The sequence below is a fragment of the Nyctereutes procyonoides genome, unplaced genomic scaffold, assembly GCF_905146905.1.
Source record: "Nyctereutes procyonoides isolate TBG_1078 unplaced genomic scaffold, NYPRO_anot_genome, whole genome shotgun sequence".
In the NCBI taxonomy this organism is placed as follows: domain Eukaryota; kingdom Metazoa; phylum Chordata; class Mammalia; order Carnivora; family Canidae; genus Nyctereutes; species Nyctereutes procyonoides.
The window spans coordinates 16057023-16078244 of NW_026575024.1; the positions used below are offsets into that span (position 1 = coordinate 16057023).

The 21222-nt window shown below is 46.9% G+C and overlaps 1 protein-coding gene across 1 annotated transcript; it reads left to right on the top strand.

Moving 5' to 3' along the window:
* Positions 1 to 4742: 4742 nt before the first annotated feature.
* FITM2 (fat storage inducing transmembrane protein 2) lies at positions 4743 to 7759 on the top strand. The gene is made up of 2 exons (XM_055306262.1): positions 4743 to 4987; positions 7119 to 7759. Exons 1-2 carry the CDS (start codon positions 4815 to 4817, stop codon positions 7732 to 7734), a joined length of 789 nt encoding a protein of 262 aa, XP_055162237.1. The 5' UTR covers positions 4743 to 4814; the 3' UTR covers positions 7735 to 7759.
* The last annotated feature ends 13463 nt before the right edge of the window (positions 7760 to 21222 follow it).

Genomic DNA, 21222 nt, shown 5'->3' on the forward strand with positions numbered 1-21222 from the left:
TCTGCCTCTCTCTCTCTCTCTCTCTCTCTCTCTCTGTGTGTGACTATCATAAATAAATTTAAAAAAAAAAATAAAGATCTTTTTTCCAGGGCAGCTCTGGTGGCTCAGAGGTTTAGCGCCGCCTTCAGCCCAGGGTATGTTCCTAGAGACCCTAGATCAAGTCCCATGTCAGGCTCCCTGCATGGAGCCTGCTTCTCCCTCTGCCTGTGTCTCTGCCTCTCTCTCTCTCTGTGTCTCTCATGAATAAATAAATAAAATCTTAAAAAAAAAAAAAAGATCTTTTTTCCAATGGAAACAAACACTGAGATTTTTATGTATTCCACTCTGGAAGAATGTAATCTCTATAAATCAAGGGCACTATAGTGTAATGTGATTATAAAGAAGAATACTTTTTTTTTTAAGATTTTATTTGTTGATTCATGAGAGGTACAGAGAGAGGCAGAGACACAGACAGAGGGAGAAGCAGGCTCCCTGTGGGGAGCCAGATGCAGGACCCCATCCCAGGTACCTGGGACCCCTGGACCACGCCCTGAGCTGAAGGCAGAGCTCAACCCCTGAGCCACCCACCCAGGCGTCCCGAGAAGAAAATTGCATTATGAGAAGGCTGCACAAACTTACATTTGCTTTTATTGAATCTTTAGCTTCTATATATGCATGTCCAACCTGGCCAAAGCACAATGGTAACCTCAGATGATTTCCATGCAACCATTCCACAGAGTTAGTGATTCTGCCTCCAATGAGGGAAATTGTGTTTTTAAAGGGTGACAAATCTTCAGTTATTAAGGAAACTCACCTATTCAACACATTGGAAGTCCTAACATGTAGCCCAGTGCATAGCAAATTAATAAATGTTGCTTGGCTGAGTAAATGAAGGATTATTACCTTCACTAGATTTTAAGTTCCTTGAGGTCAGAGACCACATACTTGTAACAAGTACTTGGTAAATAGATAAAAAAGGAATGAAACTAGTAATTGGGTGGTACCATGGTAGCCTCCGGCGGTGAGAACCCTGTTATTCATGGTCTTTTATCACCCTCTGGTGGGGAAGGGCAGGGCATGGTCCTCCAATGCCCTTAAACCTCCTGTTTTTCAAACTACAGAACCCATTTGTGCGTTGTAAAATCAGTTCGATGGGTCATGATCAGCATTTCTAAAAATTGAATTTGTAACTCAAGAGAATATATCAGAACATCTCATACATAGCAGAGGCAAATTCCGTCAGTAACTATCATAGAGCTATATTTACAGCTATGTCTTTGTATCTCTTAGTGGGTATATTCACTCATATGCTACATATACATTTTTATGTGTATCCTGGATTACAGCCAGTGATTTATTGATAAATGTTTAACAGCTAGCTCTCTAAGAAAATGTATAAGGGTATATGTGCATAGCTCTATCATAGTTTTCTTAATATAAAGTAGCATATAATTTACAGACAATAAAATACATAAATATTGTTTACTGTAAATTTTATATAGTAAATTGATTCTCACAGAATGCTTTCACTGATTTTTGCTGGACTCTTGTATCTATAAACAACTTAGTTTGAACCATACTTGACAATGGAGTTGCATCTCAATCTAGACAATGAACAGACCAAATGAAGCCCTGATTTATAGTAATTGCCACTTTCACTGGTGTAAAGACTTCCATCATGGCTAGTTTCAAGCTACCAGGGTAATGCTGCTGAACTCACAATTGGGAAAATTGCACTGTAATATGCCCTACAGTTACAATGGATGTAAGTAATCCCAAGAGCATAGGTAAATAAGGGCATATAGTAAAAAGATTAAGAGATAATTAGTTTGGAATTATTATTATTATGTTGAGTTTGTTAGTTTATATAATGTAATTTTAAATAATGGCTGTGTTTAAACAGTCAGCTTGCGGAAGTCCTGAAAGCCTAACAATCTGCTCTCCTAGGCCTGAATGGGTTGGCTCCAGCCTACCAATGGACTCACAAAAGAAACATAAATTTTTTTAAAGATTTATTTATTTATTTATTCATGATAGACAGAGAGAGAGAGAGAGAGGCAGAGACACAGAAGGAGGGAGAAGCAGGCTCCATGCCGGGAGCCTGACATGGGACTCGATCCGGGGACTCTAGGATCGCGCCCTGGGCCAAAGGCAGGCGCTAAACCACTGAGCCACCCAGGGATTCCAGAAACATAAATTTTCTAATATGGGTTGAAGTTGAAAGAAAGGAAGAAGAAAGACAGAAAGAAAGAGAGACAGACTTCTCTAGAGACCTACAATTTTTCAGGTCTGGGTTTAACCTAGTCTTCAAAATTCTCCAGGGATGAAGTTACATAGGCTCCTAAGTGGAAACCCAAATCCTTTCTACAGAAGTACAAATCCTGAAAGTTTCAGGAGGTATATTTTTGAAAGTTCATTTGGGTGATGTCTGAACAGAGTTTCTATTCACCCAGCACCATTTCACCTTTTCTTGGGGTGGAAGGGCAGCATCTGGATTGTCACTGATGAAACCATTTTATTTTATTTTATCTTTTTTTTTAAGATTTTATTTATTTATTCATGACAGACACACAGAGAGAGAGGCAGAGACACAGGCAGAGTGAGAAGCAGGCTCCATGCGGGGAGCCTGACGTGGGACTCGATCCAGGGTCTCAAGGATCACACCCCAGGCTGAAGGCAGCGCTAAACCGCTGGGCCACTGGGGCTGCCCTGATGAAACCATTTTAATAATGTCCAGTGTACCTCCCTGTTCTTCACCATAATGGAGTTTGCTATGCAAAATAACAATAATTGAGCACCTGCCAACCTTCAGAACATAGAGATGGTTTCAGATACTATTTACAAGCTGCCTTCACTAATAACACCTTTCAGTTGTGTAGTTTTTATTTCCAATCATGAGAAACCAAAGTGGTGTGATCACCATTATATTTTCTTTTTAAAACATAACTTTTTGAAAACCCAGAGACATCTTGCTATGGAAGAACCCTGATTAGATAAATGCAAATTTACAGATATGAAGATCATCTTAAGATGGTTTTAAGGAATTAATGCTTTTAGTCTCATTAATTAATTCTCTGCATGAGAGTTTAAACATCAGTCCATGATAGGTATAAATCAGGCCAGTGTTTCCCAAAGTTTGGCAGCTATCATTGATTTAGGGGCATGAGATTATTCTAGGCAGCTAGCGATGACAAATATTTCAATATAAATGTTTTATTTGTAATAGAATAAATATAACTGGCATACACAATCCATGATTTCAAGGATATGTTTGGCTTGGGAGGCTATTCAGTAGGCATTTAAGTTTGAAATGTGTGCTGTTTAAAGGAAAGCTTTAAGTAAATAGAGTATTGATGGTGTATGGACATAGCAAGAGCACTTAAGGTGGCTGTAATGGCTTGAACGGTGATTCCCAAAAAGATATGCCTTAACCCCTGGCACTTGGGAATGTAACCTTATTTGGAAGTAGGGTCTTTGCTGATATAATTAAGGATCTCAAATGAGATTATCTTGGATTTAGGGTGGACCCTAAATTCAGGGACTATTGTCCTGATAAGAGACAGAAGGAGAGAGACACACAGAGGGGAGAAAGCCACATGCTGAGGGAGGCAGAGACCGGAGTTATACAGCTACAGGCAAGAAACAGCAGGATTGCTAGCAGCCACCAGAAGCTAGGAGAGAGGCATGGACAAGAGGCTCTCTCAGAGGCTCTGGAAGGAACCCACCCTGACAACAGCTTGGGGCTTCTGGCTTCCAGAACCGTGAAAAAATAAATTTTGGTTGTTCTAAGCCAAGCAGTTCGCAGCAGTTTGTTAAGGCTGTCCTAGGGCACTGATACAATGGGGGAGGGGAGCCTGAAGTTTGGGAAACCCTGAATCAGGCATCCAGCCATGATGGGGGTGAGAGCTTAGCTCTGTGATAAACTGAATGACTGAGGCACTGACACCCTCATCTAATCTTTACCCCCAGAGTCCAGCATTTTCACTCAATACAATAGTTGTTTCAAAAGTTTCTAAAAAGGGCACCTGCGTGGTTCAGCCCTTGAGCCCTTGCGGGTCTGCCTTTGGCTCAGGTAATGATCCCGGGGTCCTGGGATTCAGTCCTGCATCAGGCTCCCCGTTTGGTGGGGAGCCTGCTTCTCCCTCTGCCTATGTCTCTGCCTCTCTGTGTGTGTTTCTCATGAATAAATAAATAAATAAATAAATAAATAAAACCCTTTAAAAAAATAAATGTTTCTTAAAATTTAATAACGTAACATTTAAATTGGGTTTGTTTTAAGCACTTCTATTAAAAAAAAAAAGTAAATCTCATTTCCCTATACCTGGGTCACCGTAATGACCTGGGCTTCATGGACTAACTCTCGGGAAGTGCTGAACTCCTCCTGTCTCCCCATTCTACAGATGAGAAAACTGAGGCACAGATGGAGCAGGTGTCTCCCAGCTTCCGAGAGAGAGACTAACCGATGCCGTGACCACTGCTCTAACTCCCACAGTGCTGCAGTTCTTCTTCCCCATCTCCAGCAAATACTCGCTGGAGCGTTTTTTTCCCCCAGACCCAGGGCAAGACTCCGCTCCTGCCTGCCGCCTGGCGCCCGCGCTGGGAGAAGGGAGAAGGGAGAAGGGAGAAGGGAGAAGGGGGGGCCGCGGGGTTCGGAACGGGACGCGCTGCAGAGGCGGCCGGTGGCCGAGAGGGGGAGCGCGAGCGCTCCCGGGGGGGGGGGGGCGGGGCTCGCGGGCAACGCGCATGCGCCGGGGGGAGGCCGCGGCTTCGGGGCGAAGCGCAAGACGGTGGCCGGGAAGCCGCGGGGAGGCGGACGGTGGCCGACGAGGTCCGGCATGGAGCACCTGGAGCGCTGCGCGAGGCTCCTGCGGGGGACGCTGGTGCGAGCGGCCGTGCGGCGCTACCTGCCCTGGGCGCTGGCGTTCTCCATGCTGGCGGGCTCCGTCCTCAAGGAGCTCTCCCCGCTGCCCGAGAGCTACCTCAGCAACAAGCGCAACGTTCTCAACGTGTAAGTGAGCCCCGGGGCCGCCGCCGACCCGGTCCGCAGAGCCGGGCTTTAGCGGCCCCGACGGGCGAGCCGTCGGCCGGGGGGCACGCGCGTGGCGACCGCAGGGACCCGCGAGCGGCTGCTGTCACCCGCAGCTGGGGTTGCACGCCCGGATGAGCCAGCCCGAGCTGCCCGGGCGGGGAGCGACGGGCGGGGCCGTGTGTGGTGGGGGGACGGGGTGGGGGGGCGTCGGGTGAGCCTCGGTCCCTGCGCCCCCCACCTCCCCTTGGAATCGGAGTCGGCCGGGACCTGTTGGGGGGTGTAGGCCTCCCCCGTCCTCCCCACCCCTCCCCGCCTGTGACCGTATCCCATCACCACCCAGCCAAAGACCTGCCTCCTCCTGGGCCCCCAGCCCCGGCGAGCCGGCCCCGGCCTGTGAAGGAACCCTCGCTCCCAGCTAGTCCCGGAGATGCCGAACCCTCCAGCCTCCGACCTTTACCCTCCATGACCCTGCATCTCCTTGGACCTTCTCAGCCGCCCAAAGTCCTTGGCAGTAGCCCAGGAAAGCAACCAGCTGGGCTCTTTGAGACATCTTAACTCCACCCACTCACGCCCTTTCTCTCTCTCTCTCTCTCTCTCTCTAACTGGTGGCTTTCAAGAGTCTTGCACAAAAACAGTGTTGCATTAGTGAAGTCATAAAACTGCCTTGAAGGGAGCTTAGATTCCTCCTTAGAACAGCAGACTTACAGCGTCTCCCCAAAGGCAGCCCAGCTTTGCTTCATCTACTCAGAACCCTGGTTTCTCTCCCCAGCAGTTTTGTCAAGTGCCTGACAGGTCTGGCCCTGGCAAGGTCCTTGCATATATCATCAGCCCCAGGGAAGATGGGAGTGACAGGCTCTGGAGTGGTGTCCAAGCAGCGATTGGAACCCAGGAAAAAGTCGTCCTGTCCTTGACTCCCCCTTCCCTCCTCACCCACCCCCCCACCCCCCACCCCCCACCCCCGGGGCTGCACTAAGAATAGATGATGATGATGAGTGTGGTTGTAGCCCCAAGTCTCCCGCCCGTGTGTTTTCCGTGGCTGGTCCCCAGGTCAGCCACCCCTGATGAGCAAGGGGAGGCAGACAGGCAGCTGCCACTTCATCTGGCTCCGGGTGAGCTGGGGACCCAGTGGCCTGGCAGACAAGTACCTGTTTGTGGGTAGCCATGGATTCTGACATTTTGTTCCAAGCCTCTGTGCTAATTGGAGGGAACCACTGAACCATTGGCTGTGGGAGGGATTTTTTAAAAAAAATCACTCGGTCTCCTTAGCTCTATTTTACAGCTAGGAACACTAAAGCCTGGAGAAAGTGATCAGAGCAAGTTGAGTGAGAGTCAAGACTTGAACCCAGTCTTTTTTTTTTAATTTTTTTTTTTAGAAAGATTTTATTTCTTTATTCATGAGAGACACACAGAGAGAGGCAGAGACACAGGCAGAGGAAGAAGCAGACTCCCTGCAGGGAGCCTGATGCGGGACTCGATTCCAGGACTCCAGGATCTTGCCCTGAGCCAAAGGCAGACATTCAACCACTGAGCCACCCAGGTGCCCCGAACCCGGTCTTCTAGCTTGAACTCAAGCTCTGTTCTGAGATCATTGCTGCCATGTAAGAAAGAGCCACAAGTAGAAAAATCACGGGCTTTGGGGCTGGCCAAACCTTGATTTACTCCGGGCTTGCTGGTGGTGTGATTGTGACCCTGGGCAAAGTTACTGAACTTTCCTGAGCCTCACCTTCTCTAGAAAATGGTGGCAAATGAGACCTTCTTCTCAGGGTAGCCATGAATATCTTGTGTGTCCACCATCCCAGGGCCTGGATCACAGATTAAGATCACAAGCCCTGGAATCCAATCCTAGCTCCACCGCTTATGATCTCTACTTTGGGTATGATACTTCTGTACCTCAGCTTTCTTACCTGTAAAATGAGTATCATAACAGTACCTACCTCGCAGAGCTGTTTAAGGAGTTACTACATTTGGAACTTAGTAAGTGAAGTTGTTATCTGTAGTTTTTATCAGCTTTTCTTATTTCCCCTCCCTTGAGACTCTAGAGACCCAGTCATGACATAGTTTCCTCTCTACCGTGTCCCCTCTCTTCACTTCCACTTTCCTCTCCTGCCAGATATTTTGTCAAACTGGCCTGGGCCTGGACCTTCTGTCTCCTCCTGCCTTTCATTGCCCTCACCAACTACCACCTGACAGGCAGGGCTGGCCTGGTCCTGCGGCGGCTGAGTACCCTGCTGGTGGGCACGGCTATCTGGTATGTCTGCACAGCCATCTTCTCCAACATCGAACACTACACGGGCAGCTGCTACCAGTCACCAACCCTGGAAGGGGTCAGAAAGGAGCACCAGAGTAAGCAGCAATGCCACGGGGAAGGAGGCTTTTGGCATGGCTTTGACATCTCAGGCCACTCCTTCCTGCTGACCTTCTGCGCCCTTATGATTGTGGAGGAGATGGCCGTGCTGCATGAACTGAAGATGGACCGAAGCCACTGTCTCCACACTGCCATCACCACCCTGGTGGTGGCCCTGGGCTTCCTGACCTTCATCTGGGTATGGATGTTTCTGTGCACGGCCGTTTACTTCCACAACTTGTCCCAGAAAGTATTTGGTACCCTCTTTGGTTTGCTGGGCTGGTATGGGACCTACGGGTTTTGGTATCTGAAATCTTTTTCCCCAGGACTTCCTCCCCAGACCTCTAGTTTGAATTCGAAGCAAGATAGTTATAAGAAATAAAAGCAAAACAAAAGGGGTGATAGTAGGACAATGGCTAATATATATATTTTTCATTATTTTTATTAGTTATTTGACTAAACTTTCAATCCTGCTTCAGAGAGGAAGCTTACCAGGCAGTTTTGGGGAGCGGTGGTGGAGGCTGGGGAGTGAGTTTAACTCCCACACTTCTTGGCCATGTCACTTTGTGTCACAAGCACCACCATTCCCAGTCAGGCACTTTCTATCCCTGGCAAGACTTGACCTTAATCTGGAATGTTCCTTTTGTCTCTAGAGGGCAGAGCTAAGGCTCAGTGAGAGGACAGAATCAGGAAAGCCTCTGCTGTGTGGCCAAAGTGGAGGCCAGGGCCTCAAGACCCTTCTCCGCTGCTGTCATTCTCTCCCTGATTCTGGGTGTCTTGTATTGTAATGGCTGTTAACACTGTGGTTTAACAGTATTGCCCTCTGGTCAGTTTTGCATAAGCACTTATTTCCAGCAGGGTTTTTTATAAAACAGCCAGCTGCCTGAAAGACACTCTCCGGTCATGGTATTCATTTATCCTCAGAATGTTATATATTGCAACTGACTTGTGATTAGTTACCAAAATAGTTAAACTGGAGTGCCTCTCTGGCTGAGTGTTGGGTGATATTTATGTAACGAACATTGCTGGTTTACTGTCCATGTTGTCTATTGTGTATTGGTTTTTGGAACAATAAGGTTACCTTTTTTCCCTATTATTTTGAGCAAATGCTTGATTGTTTTTAATAACAACTATGGCATTTGCTCTTTATTGACAAAACCCCTGAGAGTAACCCACAACTTCAGGGCTTCACTTTGGTACATGTGTGGATAGATTTGAGTTTTTGTTTTTGTTTTTTTTAGAACACTAATTTACTTTTTATAATCCAAACTCTTGGCTTATGGTATTAAATTTCACCTCACTTTATGGGCTGTTTTCTCTATTAAAAATAGAAGCCGGGGTGCACGGCTGGCCCAGTTGGTTAAGTGTCTGTCTTGGGCTCAGGTCATGATCTCAGGGTCCTGGGTTCGAGCCCCACATCTGGCTCTCTGCTCAGTGGGGAGCCAGCTTCTCCCTCTCCCTCTGCCATTCCTCCCTGCTTGTGTTCTCTCTCTCCTCTCTCTCTCTCTCTCTCTCTCTCCCTCCCCCTCTCCCTCTCTCCCCTTCAAAGAAATAAATAAAATCTTAAAAAAAAATTAAGAATAAATCCCAAAGGCAGACATTTTAATAACAACTGGATGAATTTTAAGCTGAGTCAGAGTAACTTTGCAAAATGCATACTTGCACTGACACTTTCCTGACCACACATCAGTGGTATAATCTGAACAGTGTGCTGATAAGCTCATTGATCGGTCTGCAGTGGCCCAAGGAATTTTTACATTTGGACGAGATTATGATAAATCAGAGGTGAAGGAAAATGTCTTTCATTACCTCCAATGGCAAGAAGCCAACCCATTTGCAAAAATGTCCCTATTTAATATTGGAGTGACTTTGGCCCCCACCCTCCTACTTATACCAACACCAGACCAAACCTGGGCCTGTTCAACTGGCCTTGAAATCAATCTTTTCTGTCCCCTTTGCACACTTCTCAATATCCAGCCTTGTCCTTCTGTGGCCTGTCACCTCCACCCACAAAGGTGCTGTTACAGCTCTGTTGATAGGACAGCCTGCCACCCACTGGCCCACGCAGGCTGCGTCCTTAGGCCTTCTGTACCCATCCCCTTGCACTTTGGGTAATCATCCTGGAAGCTTCCTTGATGTTCCTCCTCTCCCCACACCAAGTTAAGCCTGATAATAGCATTAACTGACAAGCACTATACTTGACTGCCTTAACTCAAGCTTAGATTGTTAGGAGCTTGAGGCCTGGAAAGTCTTCAGGGTAAATTGTATTTCATACAAAGATGTATTTAAAATATGTAGTTGGTATTCCATCAGGCTGCATGTTAATTCATATCCATCAAAACGTGAGCTGGGATACATTGTACCCAAAAGTGGCAGAAATTCTGGCACTGAGATTTCAGAGGTGTCACCAGAGTGCTTGGGGAGCATTGGCCAGATGTCATGGGCACCCTGAAAATTTTTTTGCCCTCTGAAATTACTGTCTGTAAACAGGGAATGAAAGTGGGGGTGAAGTAGGTGGCAGGGGCTGGTTGAAGGGGTTGGGGGTTCTCCTGAGTTTCATGTTCAGCACGAACAGGTAACAGGCACAAGATGACTGCACACGTTCATTTGTCGCAGCTAAATCCCCAGCCATTTCTCTCTGGCAGATCTGGTTCAGGCTCAGCATTGAGTTAACTCTGTGGCAAGTGTCTGTGACTGACCTCCCTGTGTTGAGTGGTCTTCCACCATTTCCTGTTCAGTGTTAGCACCCTTGCCTTTCTCCTGGGAACATGCTCTGTACCCCTGTGTAAGATGGCATGCCGAAGCTGAAAGAGTTTGGGCTTAGGTAAACCCAAGATGTGGGTTCCAGTGCTGGTACAGCACTGAGGGTCGGCTGACCATGGGCAAGCTTCGTGTCCACATCTGGACAGTGGAGACGATACCATTAGGATTAAGGGTAATGATGTATGTAAACTGCCCAGCACCTGTGCTCAGCAGACGCTAATCTCCTGTTTCCTTTTTCTTGACAAGCCTTTAGAGCTTCTTGGCTCCTTAGGAAGGCAGGGAAACAAGCCTCTGCTTTCTAGCACTCAGCTAGAAGTTGGGCTACCTGGCTTTGAGCTGGATCCTGCTGCTCCTTGTTTCGAGCACCATTTGGGGTCTGGGTCTTCCATTGAAAGAGCCTTGCATCATCTTCTGGAAAGTGTCTGTTGTCCCAGGTGCTGAACAAGAAGCTTTTAAGGGCATCTGTAGTCCCAGAATCCTGCTATGCTTGTTTTGCCTCTCCATGCTGAGGTTCAGTGACGCCTCATTTCTCATGTGCATCTGTCATAGTCTGAGTACCAGATTGTATTTAGAGAATGGCTCTTGCCACTGTTATGCACACAGAGATAGTGTGTGTAAACAAGCAAATTAAGTAAACTGGAGATAATGAAATCCCACATTCCATGTCTCGTGTGGTCTTTTCTAAAATCCTTGAGAAAGCCCGGAACCTGGAAAGCTCAGCCTACTTGATGACAATGATGAAGCTCTTACTTGAGCTACTTGCTACATAGTTTCATGACTGTACTCACTCTTTCTGTGTCCTAAATCCTACAAACTAAGTACATGCTTGGTCATACATCCCTTAGCTTGATTGACTTCTTCCCTCATATCCATATCTGAGGGTCCTGAGGTTTGGGTCAACGGGATTTGAGAGTTTTCCTGGCAGAAGAAGAGTTTCATGGAAGTAACACTGAAGAGGAGTTACAAAGTTTGTTCGCATGAGGTCAGCTGTGAAAGTGCCCTGTGCCCTGGAGGCCTAGACACATGTGACGGCTTTCTCTGCCTTTTAGTGCCCACTCATTTGTCAGCCTGACCTGCTTGGCACCGCGAGGTAGTGTCTGTTGAAAACTCCATGGCTCCAGGATTAGAAAAGCTCCTTACACTGCACAACTTCCCCATGCGGATTCCTTCAGTGGCACCAAACTTCTGAGTTCATGTATGAGCTGGGGGCTGATAGGGTAGGATACACCCCCTCTCTGCTGCAGTTTGTGGTCCAAAGTCCATGCCACAGGAGCTTCAGGTGTGTGCCAGGGTTTCAGAGGAAAATTTGACACATCTGTGCAGTTGAGGAATTTCCAGGCTTATGGAGAAGACACAGCAGGAGCCAGCAACCACCATCAAGCATTCTGAGTGCTGGGGCAAGGTTAGGGCCTGGGACCATAGAGCAGGGAACAACCAGCTGCCCTGGGGAATCGGAATATTTTCACGGAACGTAACTGCTCTTGTGGGTCTTGAAGGATGGGGAGGAGTTCAGGCACTTAGGCAGAGAAGGGAATTCCAGGAAGTGAGAATAGGATGCACAAAGGCATGAAGATAGACATACTGTGGTGATTTTTACCCAGACAGCACTTCTCAAGAGAACTGATAGTCCCCTTATTTTCAGGAGCAAGAGAACACATAGAAAGGACAGTCAGCGGAGGTGATGGATGGGCCCTGCTGTGATCTGAAGAGCACTCAGCTAGAAGTTCGGCTACCTGGCTTTGAGCTGGATCCTGCTACTCCTTGTTTTGAACTTTCCTGTGTAACTGGGAATTCATCACTCACCATCTCTGGCTCTCAGTTTCCTTATCTGATAAACAGCAGAAGTAGACTGAGTAATCTCACAACTCTTCTGGTCTATTCTGTTTCTCTATTCTGTTTGGCAAAGCTTCTCAAGCTGGTTATGACTCCTATTTCAGGAAACAACATGAAAAGAAACTTACTCAGAGCTGAGGCGGCAGCTGGTTTTCCAATGAGTGATGGAGGAGCCTACCTCTGGTTACTCTTTATTCCCGCCCCCCGCAACAGTCTGTTTCCATAGCCTAACACAGCTCAGACCTGATTGCATGTGTTCATCTGGACTTAACTGGACACTGGGGGGCTCAGCCTCATTCCCAGAGGGATGAACTGCAGAAGCCTTAAAAAAAAAAAAAAAAGCCTCTATACTCAAGCCATGTTTGACAGCCATAGGGGAAGGGAGGTTCTGTTAGGAGAAATCCTGTGCATTGTGGTCACCTTCTGAACTTGTCCCAGAAACCCCTCATCCAGTCTCTTGACAAGTTTTAAAATTGAACACACACAGCACAGAAAACAGGTGCTCTCATTCCCCGGGGAGAACAGGAGATGGCAAATTGGGACCACGTGTTTAGAAAGTAACATAGTCGTGTCCAAACTTAGAATGTCCAATCTCAGTCTAGGGCTGGAGGACTGTGGAAATGCTTGTGGAAGTGGGCAAACAGAAGTCAAAAGACTTTATCGCAGCTCTTTGTGATAGTGAAAAGATGTCAATGTTTGTTTAACTGATGCCAATCAGTCTAAACGAATTATGGTAACTGTATTAGGAACGTAATGCACTCCCTACAAAGAATCAAGGCTGTTGTATTTCTTGTGGAATCTGGAGGTAGGAAGACTTGGATCCCCACGGACTAGAACTTACAGCCATGCGCCCTCAATCACATCAGTGTGTCTGAACCTCTGTTCCTGAAGCGTAAGGTGGGGATGCTGCTACTTCATCTTCAACATTCTCGGCTTCGGTATTCCAGGAACAACGAGGGAACCAGGCACCATGGGAGGCGCAATGGTCATTCACAGAGACATGGTGCCTTCGGGGGGGGTTCATCCAGCTGGGTGCAGGTGATGACCTGAGCAAGTCCAAACTGCGCTGGACATCTCAAGCAGGGTGTGCCCCCAACCTGCCCTGACCTGCCACTGCTCAAGCAGAGGTGGTCTGCATAAAGCACTTAGAAGAGCAAAGGAGGAGGGTGATTAACAGGGACTGCAGCCAGACTGCCTGGGTTCAAATCCTTGCTTGGCCACACACACACATTGGCGTTGTGACTTTGAACAAGTTCCTTAACCTTTGGCCTCCATTTCCTCACCTGTAAAATGGGGATAATTAAAGTACCCACCTCGTAGGGTTGCTGGGAGGATGACATGAATTGATCCTTGTGAAGTGCTTAGAATGGGACCTACTATGTGGGAAGTACGTACAGATGTCTTCAAGTGCACAGTGAGTCTCTCATGCACCATCATCACTGTGACATATTAAAATCAGGAGAAAGAAACACCATACACATCAGTGTTTTAATTTTGATCAACTCAGAAGTAATGAAAATGTACAGTTAATGAATGTAGAAGGCTGTGTCCCAGTGACCTGGTGTGGGAATGGAGTCCTGGAGAGTCTGCAGTCTGCTCTCAAGGCTAACTCGGGGTTGAAGGACAGAGAGAGGTGTTACCCAGGAGAGCTGAGGGAAAGGGCCATCTATTTATCTATGGGGTTTTTGGGCGCAAGGTGAAGTAGGTCTCCCCATTTGAGGAGATGTCCATTCACAGGCAAGCTCAAGACTGACTGGCTAGGGTTTCCAGGCTGCTTATTTTGGGGACCTGGGCTGGGTGCCTTATCACTGGAGCTCTGCCACTTCCCTGGTCTTCTCTGCCAGGGTGTGGCTGCCTGATTATGTGTGTCTGGGGTGTCTGAGCGCTTAGGAGGTAAGTGGGTGGAGAAGCCTGGGAGCCACCCCTGATTAGCATCTTAACTTCTGGAGCAAAGTTGTTCGGGCTCTGCCCAAACAGGCTGCTATTGTCCATGCCTGCTGCCCCCTCATCCCATCCTTCTGGACTTCTGCTTGTATTTCCTGAGTGTTCTGTGTCTGCCAGTTACCCCCATGCTCCTGGGGACTAATGCAGGGGCGAATGGGTGACTCTCATATGGAGGTATTAGAAGCTGCCTGTCCGGGCAGCCCCGGTGGCGCAGCGGTTTAGGGCCGCCTGCAGCCCAGGGTGTGATCCTGGAGACCCTGGATCGGGTCCCGCGTCAGGCTCTCTGCATGGAGCCTGCTTCTCCCTCTGCCTGTGTCTCTGCCTCTCATTCTCTCTCTGTGTTTCTATGAATAAATAAATAAAATCTTTAAAAAAAATAAAAAAAGAACAGTATGTTAGAAGCTGCCTGTCCACACCTCAGCTTGTGATCTTAGGCAAGTCACTTAGCCCCTCTGGGCTTCTTACTCATTTATGAAATGGTGATAATATGTTTTTTTCTACCTCACTAGTCTTTGGCTTAATGAAATCATGGATGGGAAAATATTTTGTAAGTTTTTTTTAAAGATTTTATTTATTTATTCATGAGAGACATATATATATATAGAGAGAGGCAGAGATACAGGCAGAGGGAGAAGCAGGCTCCATGCAGGGAGCCCGACGTGCGACTTGATCCCGGGTCTCCAGGAGCCCACCGGGCTGAAGGTGGCGGTAAACCGCTGAGCCACCATGGCTGCCCCATATTTTGTAAGTTTTAAAATGTCAGTCACCTATGAAGGCTGCTTATTACTGAAGAGAGTTGCCTTTGCCTAGTGAATGTCTCTCTCAGAAGCCTGGGCACTGTAACCCCTTTATGTCCCCAATAACGCTGAAACGACTTGTGTCATCAATGTACTCTTTAAAAGGCAACACTGAGTAAAATTAATAACAACTAGCATTTGTTCTGAATCTTTTAATCTGGTGCCTGACTTTTTTTTTTTTAAGATTTATTTATTCATTAGAGACACAGAAAGAGAGGCAGAGACAAGAGACTTAGGCAGAGGGATACAATACTCGATCCCAGGACCCAGGGCCCATGCCTTGAGCTGAAGGCAGACACTCAACCACTGAGCCACCCAGGTGTTCCCAGTGCCTTATATTTTTATGATATTATCTCAACTGTAATTGCTAACAACCTAGGCCATAGAGAAAACAGAAAGATTTCTGGCTTCTCACACATTTGGCTTCATATCCCAGCTCTGCTACTATATTAGTCAGCTGTTGCTGCAATAATGCTTTATAACAAACCTCCTCCTACATGGTGGCCTATGACCACAGATGCTCACAGCTCACTGCAACTTACTGACCTGGACTGGCCTTAACTAGTAGGTTCTGCTCCAGGCCACATTCTGGAGTCCAGGCTAAAATAACAGCAAGTACCTGGGATGTGTTCTTCTTGTGACAATCACTGGGGCATGAAAGCCTAATACAAACTGAACAACATGTTAAAGCCTCTGCTTATATCCCGTCCTTCCACTCACATTCCACTGGCCCGAGGTGGCCACATGGGCAAGCCTGGCACTCACAGGACAGGAAACAAATTCCACCCATACTGGGACATGCTACAAACTTGCTTGGCAAAAGATCATCCTGTTAGGGAACCCAGTAACCCCATCCACCCCTTGTGTCTTGGGCCCTTAACTCTCTGAGCCTCTCTTTCTTTATTGGTGAAACATAAATATTGATGTTTTGCAGAGTTAGAAATGATTTATGTGAGTTTCCTAGGGCATAGTGTTCACTGGATGGCAGCTATCAGTATTGTCAGCTCCATTCTATTCTATTTTATTTTTTTTAAGATTTTATTTATTTGTTTGGGAGAGAGAGAATACGAGTGGGGAGGGGCAGAGGGAGAGGGAGACAGAGAATCTGAAATACACTCCACACTGAACACAAAGCCAGACATGGGGTGAGATTGTGACCTGAGCCAAAACCAAGAGTCAGATGTCCAACAGCCTGAGCACCTATCAGTTCCATTTTATAAATGAGAAAACTGAGGCCTTGAGCCAATGTGGGAACAGGTCTCTAGGGATATGTCAGAGTGACCTGGACAAGTGATTCTGTGACTTTGGTAATGAAGAGGCTGTGTGCTGAGGAAAATACGACCTTACAGTCCTCCCCACCACAGATCTTTCTGTGAACAGCGGAGAGACCTTTCATGATAGTGGAAACTTTGGGGGTGCCCATTACCACAGTCCAGGTGGTGGTAGTAGCAACCTAACTCTGACAGCCACACATCCCCTTCATCTCTGCATCCCTCCACGGCCCCTCATAGAAGGCCCAGCAGCTGATGGATTCTGAGCAAATGTTTGTGTATTGACTCTTCTCATCCTCCACCCTAGGTTCTTTCTCTCCATCACATTCCCTGAGACAGACTGGGATCAGGGAAAGGACTCTTGGCTCTAGCTCACTCATAGTGGGATCCTGACCAAACCAGACACCGCCCATCTAGGGCCTCAGTTTCCCTCTTCCCCACCTGAAGCAGGTGGGTAGAGCTTCACAGTGTCTTCCAACCTGGACTTTGAGCCTGTGATATTTTTCCAGCCATCTGCCTGGGGCTCTTCTTATTTGGTCATTCCTTATGTTAGAGGCTGCGAGCTGTCCACCAAGATCTGTTCTCTCCTTCCTTAGCAACAGGCTGCCCAACCAGATGACATTGCCTGGTCCCTTTGCAGCTGGCAAGGCCCAGCCATTACATTCTTACCCATGGAATGTGAGTGGAAATGACGTGACTCTCTTCCAAGTGTAGGCCTTAAAATGCTGGACACGTGCTCTTCCATCCTCTTTTTCCCTCCTCACCACCTGACACCTGGGCCTCACATGCCCTGCGGATGAGGACAGTGTGCTGGAGAAAGGGTGGGGCAACAGCATGGCAGGAGCCCGAGTCCCTGAAAGAAGGCAGGAAACAGATTCCAGGCCAGTCTCTACCACTCACCTCGTGAATGGGAAAACGCTGAGCGTCCACTCTCCTACGTCCTTGTCCTTGATGTTTTCCCCCTTGTTGAATACCGTGTGGCAGGCACCGTAGCGATTCTGCATTCCCTGCCTGCTGTACTCCGTCTTGTCTCCTTTATTCCCACGTCTCCAGGCCTGACTTCCTTGCTCTCCAGGCGGATGCCCTGGGAAACGCGGTAGTGTGTTAGGCGTTTGGTGGAGACAAAGTCCAGCAGGGTGTCAGTCTCTGCAGGTTCTAAGAGTTGCCAGTTCTTCTAATACCTGAAGACCCTCCCAGTCACCAAACTGAGGTCGGGGCTTCTCTGTCTTTGCCATGGGCAAAGACCTCAGAGTCTCAGCAGGATCGACAGATTTCCATCTCTTCCTGCTGGTCAGCCACCCTCTTCTACCGTCCCCAATGACCCAGGCCAAGCCTCCATTATCACTTGGGCCAAAGTTATGTGTTAAGCCCATCCCCACATTTCTATTATCCTATTTAGGTAGAAGGGCTATCTGGGTAGATGAGGGGAAGCTCCTGGAACTTGCCACCACCCCCACACACTAGACTAGTTTCAACGCTGTACAATGGAGGGGTTTTGGAGAATGTTTTATTGTGAACTCTACCAGGTGGTGACCCCAACTGCTGTTTTTCCAGATGCGGTTTCTTTGCTAAAGCAAATCAACACAGTGTCTGGCACTTTGAATTCAGTCTCTGGTCCAGAAAATGTTCTCGGGCAGCCCAGGTGGCTTAGCGGTTTAGCACCGTCTTTGGCCCAGGGCGTGATCCTGGAGACCAGGGATTGAGTCCCACGTCGGGCTCCCTGCATGGAGCCTGCTTCTTCCTCTGCCTGTGTCTCTGTCTCTCTGTCTCTGAAGAATAAATAAAATCTTAAAAAAAAAAAAAAGAAAGAAAATGTTCTCTATATCATTTAGTAAGGACCACCAAAAGCCATTTCCCTTTACTTGGCAGGGCAGCAGTACATCTTTGCTTTCTTAATGTCAGGCAATGTCAGCTTTTTTGTTCTCTGTCGCAATCTGGAGAGAACTTGATTATCCTGATGTCCCCATAACAAAACATTGATCCACTACATTGATGACATCAGACTGAACCCAGTGAACAGGAAATAGCAAGTACACCAGATGCCTTAGTAAGACCTACGCCTGCCTGTCAGAGTGTGGTATCTTAACCCCAAGAACATTCAGGGGCCTGTAACCTTGGTGAAATTTCTAGGGACTGAGGAGTTAGGAAATATCAGGCAATCCCCTCCAAATGAAAGACAAGTTGCTACGCCTATGCTAAGATAAAAAAGCATTGCAGTTGGTGGCCCTCTCTGGATGTGAGAAGCAGTGTACACCCATTTTTGTGTGCTGCTTCAAGTCATTTACTGAGTAACCCATAAGACTGCTGGTTTTGGGGGATCCCTGGGTGGCGCAGTGGTTTAGCGCCTGCCTTTGGCCCAGGGCGCGATCCTGGAGACCCGGGATCGAATCCCACATCAGGCTCCCGGTGCATAGAGCCTGCTTCTCCCTCTGCCTATGTCTCTGCCTCTCTCTCTCTCTCACTGTGTGCCTATCATAAATAAATAAATAAAATAAAATAAAATAAAATAAAATAAAATAAAATAAAATAAAATAAAATAAAATAAAATAAAATAAAAAGACTGCTGGTTTTGGATGGATCCCAAAGCAGAGTCAGGCTGCAGTGCAAGGTGCTCTACCAGCCAAGCCTTATGTTCCAGAAGATCCAGTGGTGCTTAAATTGTCTGTGATTTAGACATGTTGTGTGGAGCCTCTAGCCAGCCCTACTAGGAAAATCTCAGTGCACATCCCTAACAGTTGGAACAAAGTCATGTCTTCTTCTGCAAATAACAATTGTCCTTTTGAAAATTAGTTTCTGGCCTGCTACTGAGCCCTGGTAGAGACTGAACACCTAACCATGAGACCCCAAATGACTAGGCAACCTGAGCTGCCCATCCTGAACCAAATGTCATCCAATCCATCAAGCCATAAAGCTAGATATGTAAAGCAGCGTTCTCCCAAGTGGAACTGAAACAGCTCAGACTATGTCAACTATTCCTGACACATTGCCACCTCTTCCTCACCCAACACCTAAGGCCTTGTGATGAACTCCCTATGATCAAATGATGGAAGAAGAAAAACCTCAGTTGGTACTACCTGGAAGTGGATGGTCACAGCACCATGGGAATGCCCTCAAAGACATAGGAGAAGGAAAATCCTTTCAGCAAACAGCACTTCAAGCAGTACCTGTGGCTTTCCACTGTATCTAGGTGGAGACAGAAGTCCAGAAATGTGGATCTACAGATATTCAGGGAGATGGGTCGTTTGGATGATCAAGAACAGGAATGGAAGATTGGTAACAGGGAGATGGGTAAGAGAAAGACTGTGGATGGACCTATAACAAGGGGCACAGAAAGAGAGGATATTTGTATTCTATGTGATATCCCCCACCCAGAAGTACTCACCACAGAGGAGACTTTCAACAAATAGATGGACAGCATGACTTGTTCTTTAGGTGGCATTCCCTTCCCCCAGCCACCTTAGTGCTTGCTCAATAGGCTCATATACAAAATGGCCATGGTAATGGACCTAGAGATTCTAGGTGGACACTTCAACATGGACTTCCTCTCAGCAAGACTGATTTAGCTAATACCAGTATCAAGTCCCCAGCTTGCACAGAATTCCTGATATGGGACCATTCCCCATAGGAACTAGTACACTGAACCTTTCCATCATGGAGGGAGCAGCAATTCGTATATTCCATTTATGAATTTGCATTCTTTGACCACAACGCCCATGGACACCTTGGTTCCAGTCTTGGTATTCCATACAACATTGCCTCTAACCAAGGAGTTGATATCACAGTAAGAGAAATGCAGCAGTGTAATTGTACTTATGGAACTTTCTGGTCTTACCATGTGCTCTATTATCTAGAAGCAGCTAGGCTTATAGAACATTGAAATGGCCCATTGAAGGAGATGCTGCTATGTTGGGGTGATGTCCTACAGGATGCAATATATACTTTGTATGAACCACAGTGCTACTTCTCCCACACCCAGAAAACAGATCCAGCTGTGCTGAGGTGGAAATGGGAGACTAGCTCTCACTATTGCACATAATAACCCATTCATGAAGATATTGTTTCCCATTCCTGAATCTTTGGACTTTGATGGTTTAGAGGTCTATAGTTCCCAAGGAAGGAATGCTTCTTTTGGGGAATACATCAATGGTACAACTGAATGAGCAGAAGCTGGGATTGCCATCTGGCCTTTTTGATTTCCTCATACCATAGAAACTAGAGGCAAAAAGTGCACTCTACAGACTACAATGATTAATGCCGATCACTGAGGGTAAATGGGCTTCCTGCTGCAATGGTGGCGTGGGACACTGTAATAGGAAGTAGAGGATTCTCTGGGGTGCTCCATAGCATTTCCATGGCCAATAGTAAAAGATTAATGGAAGACCACAGCAGCCCAAGGACCACCAAAGTCTGAGTTCTTTCACAGGGTAAAATACCCCAACTGTGAGGTGCTGGTTGAGGAAAAATAGAATATAGGGGATCCCTGGGTGGCGCAGCGGTTTAGCGCCTGCCTTTGGCCCAGGGCGCGATCCTGGAGACCTGGGATCGAATCCCACATCGGGCTCCCGGTGCATGGAGCCTGCTTCTCCCTCTGCCTATGTCTCTGCCTCTCTCTCTCTCTCTGTGACTATCATAAATAAATAAAAATTAAAAAAAAAAAAGAATAGCTAGTAGGAAAAAGAGAAATTATAAATATCAACAATGGCCTTGGGATCGGTTACAGAAATGAGGACTCCGGCAGCTATGTGGAGTTGTTGTTATGTGTGTGTATACACTGCACAAAAAGAATGCCAGTGATGTAAGTTAAACTGACATTTTACTGTAAATTACAGCATATTGAGGAGTGCCTGTGACCTCTAGAAGTAGAGGAATGAGAAGAAAATCTGACATCATCCAGAGTGATGTTACTGCTGAAGCTTTGTGAGAGAGGGAGTGAGGGTGAGAGCAGGAGACCAGTCAACCCCACTGGGATGAAGCATGATGTTATTGTTCTTGAATGGAGTTTAATTATGAGTGGAGAGTCAGTGTGGATGTGTGAGTAGCCTAAGGAGGGAACAGTGCCAGATGGTGACTCTGCTCTCTTATGTTTCATGCTTGCCCTGTCTGGGCCCTAGTTATATTTTTTCTTTTCATCTTGATGAACAAAAACAAAAAAAATGGGCAAATTATTATACATTTTTGCAAAATCAGTAAACTATGTTTTATATTCTATGAGTTATATCCCTGGTTTAACGTTCTTTAGACATTTACCCATTTTCCCTCTGA

Coding starts and splice junctions, on each gene's coding strand:
- FITM2 (XM_055306262.1), top strand. CDS start 4,815: ATGGAGCACCTGGAGCGCTGCGCGAGGCTCCTGCGGGGGACGCTGGTG. Junction 4,988..7,118: donor AAGCGCAACGTTCTCAACGT/GTAAGTGAGCCC, acceptor CTCTCCTGCCAG/ATATTTTGTCAAACTGGCCT.